Source organism: Apium graveolens, chromosome 10 (assembly GCF_009905375.1).
Source record: "Apium graveolens cultivar Ventura chromosome 10, ASM990537v1, whole genome shotgun sequence".
In the NCBI taxonomy this organism is placed as follows: domain Eukaryota; kingdom Viridiplantae; phylum Streptophyta; class Magnoliopsida; order Apiales; family Apiaceae; genus Apium; species Apium graveolens.
In genome coordinates, this window is record NC_133656.1 from 162,285,630 (window position 1) to 162,300,603 (window position 14,974).

The 14,974-nt window shown below is 34.4% G+C and overlaps 1 protein-coding gene across 1 annotated transcript; it reads left to right on the forward strand.

Annotated features, from left to right (window-relative positions):
* Positions 1-11,674: 11,674 nt before the first annotated feature.
* On the forward strand, positions 11,675-14,057 carry LOC141689571 (myosin-12-like). Its single transcript, XM_074493913.1, has 4 exons — positions 11,675-11,843; positions 11,970-12,030; positions 13,366-13,505; positions 13,596-14,057. The coding sequence occupies exons 2-4, from the start codon at positions 11,974-11,976 to the stop codon at positions 13,708-13,710; spliced, it is 312 nt and encodes a 103-aa protein (XP_074350014.1). The 5' UTR covers positions 11,675-11,843; positions 11,970-11,973; the 3' UTR covers positions 13,711-14,057.
* Positions 14,058-14,974: the final 917 nt, after the last annotated feature.

The window sequence follows — 14,974 nt, forward strand, 5'->3', positions numbered from 1 at the left end:
AGTTAGAAAAAGTCAATTCCAAATCTGAAGTTTCTGTTGATAAAAAGAACATTCCTAAGGCTAAAGGCATTGTGATAAAAGAAAGGATAAATCCGGAGGCAATTAAGGCCAAATCACAAATGGAGATAGATCCAAGGTCCAAGGGCATAGAAAAAGTTGGAGAACATGTAAAGGTTTATGTGCCTGCTATGGATGAAGAAATATATGTTGAAGATGCTAATCTTACTCTGATTTCAAAGAAGATTTCTCAAATAACCTCTGATATGGCGCAAGTTGTTCAGAGTCAAGATATAGTAAGTTCTGATATGACACTGAAGCAAGCAACCTCTGACATAGCTCAAGTTGGCTTGATATCAGAAGATAAGTTAAAGGAAACCTCTGACATTGCTCATGTTAAATCCTCAAAGTTACTCCTACCAGGATTCATCAAATCTAAATAGACTCAACCTTTGAAGGCTGCAGCAAGTGGCTTTGAAGCAAGAGTTGTTACAGGAAAGGAAGCAAGAGATAAATCTGGATTGGGTAGTGCTGATGAAAGAAGAGTACATAACACGACCAATGATCCAACTTCCTTAAGTGAACCAGGTGTTGGAGCAACTCCTGAAAGATTGAATCGACCTGAATCTGTACAGATGGTTTACCATACCTTCTTGAAAGAACACATCTTGTTATATTTCATGATAGATGGAAGGGTATACCATATTTGGGAGAATGCTATACCACTGAAGTATTTTGAGGAACTAGAACATGTTCTATTCCTACTTCAAGTGAAGAACAGATTTATAGAAAGTGCTGCAAATTATTTGAAGACTCAAATTCAGAGACAGAAAAAGCTTTATTCTGTAAAGTCTGATAGCACATACTGTCCCAAGTACAGAGATCACAAGGGTGATATTGTCGAGATGAAGCCTAACTCTGCTAAGATTATAACTACCTTTCTGGGGTATAAGGTCGTGGAATTCAATCTTGAGTCTGACCAAGCATATTTGGTCAGACTAGATCAGGACATAAGAAAAGCTAAAATAAATGATCTCAGGGCTGCTATCTTTCAAATTGGTGATGATACAGTTGAATTGAAGAATGCTAAAAGGAGGATGATTGATGAACTTAAATATGTTGAGAAATGTTTGTTAAAGAACTATCTTAGAATAACTTCTGACATCAAAAAGATCAGTAATTGAAGCCAAGTCAAAGATCTACAACTGCTCAAATTCTGATGTGTACACAGACTGAAGTTGTTATCAGAAGTTAAAGATGGTAAAGCTTTAAGGACTGTAAGTTGTAGTTATCTAGTCAATTTCTCATGCATTTGTACTTAATGTTTTTGACATCATCAAATATCTGTTAAACTTGTATATTATGCTAATTTACAAGTTGGGGGAGATTGTTAGATATATTTGATAATGTCATGTCTAATATGATTTGTGTTTAGTTTTCAGATCTTACTTAAACAGGACAAATCAGTACTTAACTGGAAATCAACACTTATACTGAAGTCAGAACTTAAGTTGTCAGAACTTAAGTTATCAGGAGATATTTATCAGGAGATAATATCATGACTTAAGGGGACTTTCAGATAAGGAAGGCGGCTGATTGAAAGGAAAGAAGATCAAGACAAACGCAAGAAGAGATATGCATGAAGAAGGAATTGTATGAAGAATAGAATACTTGGAAGAAAAGATAACTGATTGATATATTTTAGGAAGTAGAATTATATTACATATCAGTTAGAGATTATCTTGTAACTGTGTAGTATATAAACACAGACATAGGGTTTACACTATATGTGTTATCATTATCGAGAATAATATTCATTGTAACCCTAGCAGCTCTCGTGATATTTGTTCATCCTTGAGAGAGGACAGTTTCATATTGTAACAGAGTTTATTATATTGAATAAAGTCTGTTTTCTGTTAGTTGTGTTCTTTAATTTGATTTGATTGTGCTAAACACTGTATTCAACCCCCTTCTACAGTGTGTGTGACCTAACAATCTGTCATTCCGGTGTTTTACCTCGAAGACCTTAATCAGAAATATTCCAAAAACATCTGTTAAGCTGACAGTTGCCTGCTACACGCATCGGTTACTAACTACAAGTGGCCAGTTCCCCCTGGAAACAGATCAAAGAGATCTCTTAGGGATCTCAATGTAGTCCATAAGTTTGGTGGCATGTGTGTGTAATTGAACATACGTTATCGAATATATTAGAGGTCTACGAGTTTATATACGTAGTCTATGACATCATTCCTACTGAGGAATTTCACTTTAGACTTACTGGTCTATCCTTTTAAAAAGTTCTAAGATCAAACCATCGCTCGTTGTAATCCTATGCCTATTTATTATAGACATGCCATCAATTCTCGATGCTCTTGATCTCTGAGCTAAACTATGATAACCTTACATATTAAGCGCACTAATAATATCATGTAATGTACTTTTATTATGATGACATTTGTATATTATATTCAAATATTACTTAATGGAAATAATAATCCTCAAGGGTATATCGGACACTATCTCTGCTGAATTCGTTATTAATACAATATTCACATCCTCATTGATAAAATGACACCTTCAACTAGTTTAGGTCAATAACCTCAACTGTATATTAATAATTAGACTTTATGGTTCTTACATGTAATGCCCCTTCATGGGCAACCTATAAAGAACTACGAGTAACAAGGTTCGTGTCATCAAAATTTACATATGGTGTTGGTAATATCGTCTTTACCCCAAATGCCCCGGAGACTCAGCTCCGAGTTCTACATCCACATCCTTGCCAAATCATATATGATTCAAATTTTTTTTCCCATCATTCTGATATTCTCCAATGGTTCTATTAGTCACACTTTAATACCTCAAATATACACTTATCTTAACTTATACCTTGGGACAACATCTGGTAGTCCAATGATGAACTCAATATGAGCTCTTTTGAAATCTCGCATCTAGACAAAATCCTAACACTCTCGTCTCTAAGTACTATAACTTAAGGCTCTCATACCATTTCTGCAATGCCCCCAAATCTGGGGTCAGGAATCTGGGTCGTCACGTAATCCTTCAATCATGTGTAACCTGCATTAACTCAATAATCCAATAATTCCATATCACAAACCCCCAATCTCACACACTCACAAGTTATAGCCTTAGAAATAACGTACAAGTATCATCTGTTATTAAAACTCAAATGTACTTTACAGGATCCCAAACAATTATTCATAACTTCTACATGAAGTTACAATAATTACGACTGATATCTTATACCTATATGATACCCTGGCCCACCTGAGACAAAGCTCCCAGGGATTCTCCCCATGACTACAAGCGACTAAGTCCCATACCAGTGTACTAGTTATCTGTTGTGTTGTGACATTTAAAATAAAGCAAGAGTGAGCAATAATGCTCAGCCATAATAATTTACAGTATGAAAAGACTGTATGAGAAATTCAAGTATAATTCCATATATGATAAATATGTTTATTCAGAAATAGTTTTCCTCGGTGATACACACCTTCTTTCGAAAACAATTCTTTTGTGGACTTATTATCCTGCGAATACCTTAATGGTAAACCCAGCACCTAGGCTTGGGTTACGGTATTGCATCACAATTCCAATTGGAAGAATAGGACATTTACTGGAGCCACCATATACGATGATCAGTCGTACTACAGAAATAGTAACCTTTTCTACATGTAGATGGACGATTCCCTTTTTATTATCGGTTATCACCCTGGCCACATTCAGGCCTTTTCTGTGTCCATCCCTCTCAGGTACACACTTCGTGTCTATCCCTCTCAAGACACGGTTTTGCGTCCATCCCTCTTAGGTACGCATACTCCACATGTTCATCAGTATATAAGATACCTTCTCATGTGGTAGTAAATTGGTAGTCTCCCCAGTCCACGAAGTACTGGAGTCTCCCCTCCTTGTCCTTGTAAAAAATCCCATCATATATCAGGAACTTATATTGTTCTCCAAGCATATTGCTAGTTGATAGGTACACTTTGATTGTTATGTATATATATACTTCCGAAAATTTTCAGAGGAAGTACTAAGGATGTGAGTTGACCGTTGTCAACAGATTAATTAAATAAGGGGGAGTTTCTTTTGAAACTATATTCAAAATATTTAAAATAAGTCGGGATAATATTCTTCGACGATCTGAAATTATTCGAATGATTTTCCGAAAATCAGAAAGTATATTAAATCAGGTTTTATGATTTTTAAATCATAATAAATCATTTAATAAATAATTAATAACTTAAATATTAATCATTAAATAATTAAACCTCGAATAATTATACTTTAAAAGAATATTTAAAACAATATTCCTCAACTAATTTATGTTTAAGTAATTTAAGTAATCTTTAATAATACTCTGAGTTCGAAATAAATAATCGTTGGAGATTAATTCTCTTATCATAAATGGATAGTTAGATAATACTCATTATTCGAACAATAAATTATAGTTGAGGGAATACGATCTTTGGAAATCATTTTAATAAAAGTTCGAGGTATTTAATGTTTCACCAGTGGACGTCGGGTCCTTTGGAATAAAATAATTACGGACTTTTAATAGTCCAAAACATCTCCAGGATGATTCCCGGGATTATATTTTATAAAAACAAAACTGACCTACTCTTGGTCTTACGACTTATACATTACGCTTTACTATAGCGTTGATATTCTTAAATAAAGTACCTCCGGAATACTTCTGTGTTTTCATCAATTTTTTTTACTAACCAATCCTCGGTCTAAATATATACACGCCACGCTACTCGCTTGCGTTAACGTTCTTAAATATAAATTCCTCTGGGATACTTCCGGGTTTTTATAAACTTACACCGACCGACTCTCGGTCTAAATATAACATTTTGAACTCGGTATGAACATATGCCAAAATTTCTCAATAATTGAGTAATGTAATACATCTCAGACTTCGTAAAACAGTTTAAAGCAATCTCATGCATATATCGCAGTTTTGTAAAACATTAAGAACACAACAGTTCTTAAAAGGTAGGGTTTGAAAACTTTCCTGGGTATCTCGAGGTGGAGGATACTCTAGGTTCCGCTCGGAAATTTATAAACATAACCACAAATCGTTTTGTTAGGTCCCGTTCTAATTTACGGCGACTCGCACTCATATGCTACTTATTATGCACCCTCTCAACTTATATTACCCTTATTATTTCTTTAAGTCCTTATTCTCATTACGGTCGCTTCCTTTTTCGAAGTATCTTAAGTCCGTTTTCATTTTCATTGTCGGCTCCGCTTATGGATTCTATGGTTTTCTAATCGCGCGGTCTCGGCTCTGATATTTTTATAAATTAAAAAATAATTATTTTCACTTGAAATTTTTATAGAAGTTAAGGAACTATATTTTCTACTCTCTGTAAAAATTTCATGATTTATAAATATTTTTAAGTTGATACTTTTTATTTCCAAAGTTCATAATTCGTAGCAGTTTTTATCGCGTAAATCACGTTTAATAAAACGGCCATAACTTTTGATCCGTAAATCGGAATTAAGCAATTCAAGCGCCTAAACGATCCTTATAACATTTCCTATCATAATCAAGTGTTATTGTTTAAGAAACTTCAGTTTACATCTTCGGGACTTTCTGCAGAAACTTAATATTACATTTTGTTCATTTTAGCGAGATTACAGTTACGATCCGAGTTTCGTTTATGCCTTAAATCACCAACAATTATCATATCATCATCACCACACTAACTCCTCTCAAGAACATCATGTTCTTGAGGCAACAACCATCAACCTTAAATCTACTTAACTAAACATCAAGATTACAACAATACATTCACCAAAACTATGTTTACAACTATGTTCTTCAAGATTCTTGGACTTAAATCTTACGTAAGGATGGGTCAAATATTTATACCTTTATTTAGAGCTTGAGATGGATTCTTGATGATGGTGAAGTCTTGGGAGTGCTTGGTAGGATTTTTGGAACCTAAAACAACCATTAAAATCAAGAAACCAAAGAAAAGTTACTATTCATACTATTCACTATCATCTTTCTTGAATTTATTTCACCCATCAAACCTTGATAAAATGAGCTTAAAGATTTATCTTACCTTAGTTTAAGAGTTATGAAGCTTGATAATTAATGGGGGAATTTTTCCATGGCTAGAGCTTGGTGTTTTGAAAATGATTTTTTGCTTCTTTTTGTTAGGGCCGAATGAAGCTTCTTGGGAGAGAGGGAGAGAAATTTGTGTTTTCTTCTTGGTTGCTTCTTGGAATAATGATTGTGTTTGATTTTTTATTCTCTATTATATGTCCTAGAATAGATTTATGTTGGCAAATCCTTGGACAAATCTTGCTAGCCCTTTCTAGATTACAAGCTAAGTTAGTAGTTTAGCCATTAGCTTTACTATTCTCTCGCCTTAGATGATCATCCTACAACCTTAGCTTACTATTTGATAAAGTAACCATGGTTACTTTTCTACCATGGTTAGTTAGTGCGATACGTTTACTTAATCGTTTACGCGTTTATTCGGTCGCTTAAACGAATTCGTAATAATTTCTCGTAAACGGTCTGCGGCGTAAATCCTTTCGTATTTATTCTTTATGTTTTGAAGTACCATCCTTGGATGTAAATCCGTAGGGTTTTAAATTCGTATTATATTGTGATTCCCGTAATCCTCGATGATTCGTAAATATGGTCGTTTTTTTCAAAGTTCGTTTTCTTCGAAAACTAATAGCGTTTACATACACTCATTTGGTACTTATAATCATAATATCAACTTCGAAACTCATTTTCTCATGCACAACATAGTGTGGTCTAAAAAGTTTAATTTCGTCCATCAGGGTTACTATTCATTAAGAGTTTAACAAGGTCTCAAAAATTTGAGTTGTTATATTACTATTCAAAAAGGTCTTTTACCGATGTCAAAAATTTGGGTTCTTACAAAAGTTTTCAAGAGTTGAAGAAGAGATTGGTAACCACCCCAGTTTTAGTGCTACCAGATGAAAAAAGGAGAGTTTGTGATCTTTAGCGATGCTTCGTATAAAGGGTTAGGATGTGTGTTAATGCAACACGGGAAATTAATAGCATATGCGTCAAGGCAACTAAAGCCACATAAACAGAAGTATCCTACGCATGATTTAGAATTAGCAGCAATTGTGTCTGCTCTTAAGATTTGGAGGCAATACTTATATGGAGAAAATTGTGAGATCTCTACAGGATCATAAGAGTTTAAAGTATATTTTTACATAGAAGGAGTTGAATATTAGACAAAGAAGATGGTTGGAATTGATCAAAGATTACGACTATACGATAAGTTATCATCCCGGGAAAGCGAATGTGATAGCAGATGCATTAAGCCGCAAAGAAAGATTGAATATGTTAACTTCATCAGAGGAATTGATCAAGGATTTTGAGAAGTTGGAGATAGAAGTGCAGATTCCAGAGTTAGGAAGAGGAGCCCTGTATGCAATGTCATTTCAACCAGAAATTTTGGAAAAGATTCGATGTTGTCAAGAACAAATAATGAACCACGAGAAAGATAAGTTGACAGGAGAGGAAGTTAGAGCTCAAAAGGATGAAAAAGGAATATACCGCGTTAACTCACGAATTTGGATACCTAACATTGTGGAGCTAAAGCATGAGATTTTTCCCGAAGCGCATAACTCTAGATTCTCAATTCACCCTGGAAGTACGAAAATATACAAGGACTTAAAAGAGAACTATTGGTGGCCAAACATGAAAAAGGAGATCGCGGAATGGATAAGTAAATGCTATATGTGCCAAAGAGTAAAAGTGGAACATCAACGACCGAGTGGATTGCTTCAACCACTGGACATACCTGAATGGAATGGGAACATATCGCGATGGATTTTGTGGTAGGATTGCCAAAGACCAAGTCTAATTATGATGCGATTTAGGTGATAGTCGATCGACTGACAAAATTAGCACATTTCTTGCCTATCAACGAAAGATTTTTATTGGAAAAGTTGGTCAAAATGTATTTGGATGAGATCGTGATGCGTCACGGAGTTCCAGTATCTATCGTGTCCGATAGAAATCTGAGATTTAACTCGAGGTTTTGGCGACAATTTCATGATCATTTGGAACTATGCTGAAAATGAGCACGACGTATCATCCGCAGACTGACGGACAAAGCGAAAGAACTATTCAAATGACCGAGGATATGTTGAGAACATGTGCATTGGATTTCAAAGGAAATTATGACTATCATTTGCCATTAATTGAGTTTTCCTACAACAACAGTTATCATGCGAGTATTGACATGCCGCCTTATGAAGCATTGTATGGAAGAAAATGCAGATCCCCTATATATTGGGATGAGGTTGGTGAGCGTAAACTAATTGGCCCATAGCTAGTTCAACAAACGAAAGAGAAAGTGGAAGTGATTCGTAGATTGTTAATTGCTGCTCAAGATTGATAAAAGAAATACGCAGATCAAGATCGGAAAGATATGAAAATTGAGCCCGGAGATAAAGTGTTGTTAAAGAAATCTCCGTGGAAAGGATTATACAGATTCGGGAAGAAAGGAAAGATGAGTCCCAGATATATTGGACCATTCGAAGTACTTAAACAAGTCGGGAAAATGGCTTATGAGTTAGCGTTACCTCCACAGATGCAACATCTTCAAAACGTGTTTCAAGTTTCTCTTTTAAAGAAATATAATGTTGATGCAAGCCATGTGATCGAATTGGAACCAGTGGAAATTCAGCAAGACCTGTCTTACGTCGAACAACCCGTTCGAATCTTAGATCGAAAACAGAAGACGCTCAGAAATAAAGTTGTACCTTTAGTTAGAGTATTGTGGAGAAATCCTAAGATAGAGGAATCGACTTGGGAATTAGAGAGTGAAATGCAAGAGAAGTATCCCTATCAATTTGCTTAAACTAGATTCTGGGGACATAATCCTTTTAAGGGGGTAGATTATAGCAACTGGGAATTTTGCGACGTGATTAAGTGAATAAAGTATAATTTTGTTTTGTAAATCCAAATTATGTGAATAAATAAAGGGTTAAATGATTTTGCTGGTTAATTATCTTTATTGTATAATAGTAACTGGGAACGTAAAATGACCCGTTCCAGTTTGATGAGTCAGCTTAGGGGATAAGTTGTGCTGTCGAGCCGTCAAGTTGAACGGAAACCGTCTTAAAAAGAGATCACTACTAAAAATAGTAGCTACGACATCGGTGCTTAGACATCGGCGTGTAATGCACCCGATGTTAAAATCCTGTTTAACATCGGTTTAGAAAAAAGCGATGTTGAATACGAATACTGACATCGGTTTCACATAGTAGGCGTTGTCTATTTTCAGAAATTAAAAAGGCTAAATATATGCTTTTAACTTTGACATCGGCTGATTTTGTGAACCGTTGTCTATGGTCATTTTTAAAAAAATAAAAATTTATTATCTTTTCCCCCCACGATTTCAATACATTCCCCCCTTTAATTTTAACAAATTATTCACTTTATCCTTATTCCCCCCTTTTCCAAAATATATTTCACCCTCCCCCCTCTCTCTCCCGCGACCCTCATCTCTCTCGCCGCCTCTTTCTCATCTCTCTGACCGCCTCTTTCTCATCTCTCTCGCCACCTATCTCTCTCTTATCACTCATCTGTCCCCTCTTTCTCTCTTAAAACAGTCACTCATATATCATCTCTTTCTCTCCTTTGGCATAAACCCTAGTTTAAGCCCCAATTTAAATTCAAGCTCTGGAGCTTCAAATTGAGCTTCAAACTAGTAAGATATACTTTAGTAGAAGCTTTGGGGCTTGAAAGGAACTCTGGAACTTTGAGGTTTTAGAGCATCAGGAGATTCACAGATTTGGAGCTTTGGAGCTTTCTGTAGGATATTCTTCTATATCCCTCTTTTTTATGATTTAACTAGTAAGAAACGTATGTAAGAAACAGTATATCCTTTTTATATATTTTCTTTTATGCATGTATATAAGAAACATTTTACGGGGTTTTATGTTCTGTTCTTTGGGGGTTTCTTTTGTGCTTGTTTGTGTTTACATTTAATGTGGTTTCTTTATTATGGATTGTCCTATTTTTTTTTTACATTTTTGCTCTATTTTTGGTAGAATGTGTATTTAATTAGGTGATATTCTCAAATCCGGACTAATAGAGCTATAGAGCATAATTTGGAATTTTAAAGTTTGAATTTTTAAGGTATAGTTGCCTTTGCTAAATGCTATATATGTTGTGTTTGTGTTATGGTCATTTGTTCACCCATTTTCCAGTCCTGAGAGAAACCTCTCTCCAAGTAGAGAGGTAAGATGTTTCTGATGTGTCAGATTCAATATATTGTTCTCTTGAATTACCTCAGGCCAATTCTGAACAAAGAGAATTTAGCCCCGTCAATTGAAATACTGACACCTCAGAAATTAATCTTACCACAGTATCCAATAGCAGTGGGATTAGTGGTATTTCATCTGTACAAATCAAAGAAAGAAAATGTTCATCAGTATTAGATGATAGTTCATCCACATGCTCAACAGACTCACTCCCTTCAGTAATAGCTAATGGGCCTAGCAAAGGAAGCTCACTTGTAAAACAAAAAAGCCAAAAATCATTGTTTAGGTAATAAATTTCTCTCTAGTGTTGATTCAATTGTAGCTACAGCTTCACTTAAACATTTGTCTTTAATATTTTCAGAGGAAAAAATCAGAGGGTTAAAGCTGTTGGAGCAAATGGACAAGTAAATGACACTAATATCCACCTATCAGATGTTTCTTCTGACGTGGGGCAGGTAATTGATTCAGCAAGAATTTGCAAAGTAGCTGAACCAGAAAAGGATGTCTTAAATTTATCACAACATCAGACTGAGATGGTGGAAAAGAAGGTGAGATACATCATACATTCCTTTTGAGCTTAATTTTTTTTTAATCTATGTCGCAGTAATAAATGTTGTCTTTTACACACCATTGTAAGATGCGTTAAATTTTGATATCAGAACTAAAATGAATTCTGCTTGTGGCTCATTTCTAAATAATTGTATCTTAATTGTATCATAGCTTTGAGTATTTTTGTCGAAGTGCCCATATCGCTTAGATATAAAGTTATATGACCCAGATAATATAAATATTTTCTTGTAGTTTCGACCAAGTTCGTAGGGTTGAGCCAGGTGTCAAAGAACATAACATTCCTGCATGAAAATTATAAGGGCATATAAAAATTGTAAGGTTTATGGCTGTAGTACTCCCCAAGTAGAGAGGTAGCAGGCAACTTGTAGGCAATCAGATTGATATATTAATTTGATATTGAAGCTGCTAAGTTTATCATTTATATTAAATTTATAATTATATGCTTTTTAAAATTGTCATTACTTGTTTAAAATCAGTCGCATGCTTGTTTTATTTTATAAATTTCCATTATTTTGGTATTTATCAAAATATATGATCCTTTTGCCTTACTTGATAGGAGGAAGTTGTGGTTCTGGATAGAAAATCGACTATTACAGAGGAGGTTGGTGTGGAAAAACCTATGAAACTGAAGATGACATTTAGAGCTACACTGTCTATTTCTATGATTGACCTATTACAGTTGTTGTATCCTCCTGGTTTCATATTGACAGTATGACAGTCACATGTCAACTTACAGTACTACTTCTAGTTACATAGTTCAAGTGCTTGATGCATGATTTGAACTCGAAAACATCAAAAAAGTGTTGGTTAACCACCATCATAGAAGTTAATTTGTTACAAAATCCGTACAAAATGGCTGTGCATCACTTGATGTATATTCTATTTACCTTATGGTGTATAATTTTCCTTGTTTGTTGGTAGCAGAGAATAGATGAAGTGAATTTCTGGCCTTGAATATACTTGCTCATCAATGGGTACATTTGCTAATTTCTTCTTTTTTGTGGTCATCGACCTTGTAGAAATTATTTAATCAAAGCCTTGGAAAACTATAATTTCTTTCCTGACTATAAGTTGGTACTTTGACAAATTGTATTTTTCAGTTCTATGGCAAAAGGATGGGTGGAGCTGAAGAAAATAGACCTAAGGTCAGCTGCAACACAGGTAACATACAAGTACCACCCGATTGTGACATGTCAAGTTTCTTTTTCAGCCTGCTTTTATTTTAAATTCTTTTTTCCTCTATTCGCCATGATTAGATTTGTGCGTTAATATTTGTTATTTCTATCAATTATTTCTTGTTCCCGATTTCTTCTATTTCAGTTTGAGGACTGTTTCCCAATTACAGAGAGTACATGTAAAAGTAAACAAATATATTCTGGCTTTAAAGTCAAGACCATCTGGTAGCTTCTTTATGGGTCAAAGTCTTGGCATAATATTAAAGAGCAATGCACCAGTGTTTCATTCAATTTTTTTTCTAATCTATAGCATGAGAGGTAGTGGTAGCCATACCCTGTGTTTGTATAACTATGTGGCTGGTGAAACTTTCACTCAAAGTGATAATGGCCCAGGACTGTATGCTTTTGAATATCTGTATTTCGTACTGAATATGGCCTATATATAACTTCTGCTTATTTATATTAACGATATGCCAGGCTTGGTGCTATGACTTATATGAGATGGAGTTGGACTTTGGTGTTTCTAACCAATTTTTTGTCCTACTAATTTGACACCAATAATAATCAACTCTTTCATTTGTGTCCCTTAATATATTTGAGAAGTTACATAAATTGTTACATGAAATAAAGATAAATGTGTGTTTAAACTTGGTTGTATCCGTTTCTTTCATATTTCAGTTGTAAGCTGATTCTTGCAGAAAACTTTGTGTTTGGTAATCTCTAAGGAGGTCACAGTTTTTGTATAAGTATTCTATCCCTGGGGTTATGATACATCTTGTTTTCAACCCCCACTCCCCAGCATAGACTATGCATTACTTAACTGTGTAGTTTTAAGAAATAAGTGGAGGTTATAAATAAATTTTGTTGCAGCGGTTCTATTATCATGTGAAGTTTCCATTTATAAATATAAATATATGTCATTTCGATTTATGTATATATAAATTTTGTTGCAACGATTTTAGTATCGTGTGAAGTTTCTTGCTAAGAAGTAAGAAGAAATGTTTATTGCCAAGTTTTTGGGTATCTGTATTATTAAACGTACAACAATAGAAGCCTATTCCAGTTGTAATCATGTCGATAAAATGAAACATTTTAGCAGAGTATCAGGCCTGGAAATGCCATCATTATTGCAGTAGTTTAAAATTTTACTACTTTCATGAGCTTTGGCAAATTTGTTTGTTTAATTAAATACTCTCGTACAATGCATTATATCTTATATAGTTATTCAATTTTCTATAAAGTCCAATTAAGAACATATTTGTTAGTCCTGCAAAAACATGTGATTATTTGTTTTATTATAATATAGATTCTATACATGTAGGAAGAGATAACAGAGTTGAGAAAGAGAGCTGATGAGTTTCTGTGCATGTTTAATGAAGTTCAAAATGAGAGCAAAGATAGACTTAAAGAAATAGAGGAATCCCAGTTGAAACTGGCACAACTACAGACTACCCTTGAAAGGTAGTTGCACAATTGTAATTCAGAGGAAACAAAATACCTGTAGTGCCTGTTTTCTAATTATTTAATTATGTGGTCTATGCGCGTACTCAGGCTAGAACTGAATGTGTTCAACCTCGAATCTGAGAACCAGGTTCTTCGTCAGCGTCATCGAACTTCTCCTACAACCCTGTTTGGCAGAATGGCACAAGTTAGCTTTTCAAAATAGAGCTTAAATTTTTATAGTAGGAAATTACCATATAAATGTGTTGAATCTATTTTTAAAAGTCTACTTGTATGTACAGGGTTTTCGTACATCTTTAATGTGAAGGGGAATTTCCAGTGGGTACAGTGGAATGGAGGGAAAGCCAAACACACAATTGAAAATGGAAGCCAAGTATACGGCTCTATTGTTTAAGCAGCACTTAACGGCTTGTATTGAAAAAATATATGGACTAATCCGTGATAGCTTGAAGAAAGAGATTAGCCCATTCCTGAACTTGTGTATTCAAGTATGTGTTTTACTTTAATTTTTTTAGTCATGTATAAACTCTTGACAAGTCCTTAGTTAAAAGAGTCTGGATAACTAAGTTATTTTATTGTTATTGGTTGGGATGTTTATTTTAGACTTAGAATGAATGTCGGAATTGATTGTTGGAATATTGTATGTTAAGAAATTTGGTATCAATGTAGCTTTATGTTTCTGTTGGATATTTTTGGTTGGATGTTGCATTATTTGGTATTTTGTTGGTTGTGTAAATGCAACTGATTCATGTGGCTGTAAAACAGGACCATGATGTCATGTAATTTACACCACATTAACATCACAATGATAAATGTAAACCGATATAAAAATGTACAAAAGACATCATGTAAAATAATATTAAACGAAAAAGAACTAAAAAAACCGATGTGAAATAGACATTTGACATCGGTTCTGAAAAGAAACTCAATGTATTTTAAGTCAAATAACATCGGTTAGAGAAATTGGCTGATGTTAAACAAAAAGATTTAACATCGGTTTCGTTGAGAACACGCATGTCCTATCCATCATTTCAAATCGGGGGGCTAATTTAACCAATGTCTGATCAAACATTTCACATCGGGCAACTAATCTAACCGATGTCTGATCTAGCATTTCACATCGGTTTGTTCGAAAAAAATTTAATAAATGGCTTTTAGAGCTTGTAGATTTCATGTTTTAATGGATAAATACCTCATAATATACCCATATTCACCTAGAAATACTGTAATATAAGCTGAAATTTGTTGCAAAGATATCACATTCAATCTTAAAACCGATGTATAGCACTGTAATAGACATCGACTGTTAACCGATGTCAAAGGCTGATGACATTTAACATCACACGCGAAGACATCGGTTCAGATTTTTTTTAACATCGGTTATGAACCGATGTCTGATCCCATATTTCTAGTAGTGTCGATTAAGGTATTTAAATGTGAAATATGCGCTATTATGTGAAATAGGAATG

Excerpts from the sequence above, each read along its gene's own strand:
- LOC141689571 (XM_074493913.1), top strand. The coding sequence starts at position 11,974 with ATGGCAAAAGGATGGGTGGAGCTGAAGAAAATAGACCTAAGGTCAGCT. Across the intron at positions 12,031-13,365 it reads TAAGGTCAGCTGCAACACAG|GAAGAGATAACAGAGTTGAG; the intron begins GTAACATACAAG and ends CTATACATGTAG. Across the intron at positions 13,506-13,595 it reads CTACAGACTACCCTTGAAAG|GCTAGAACTGAATGTGTTCA; the intron begins GTAGTTGCACAA and ends GCGCGTACTCAG.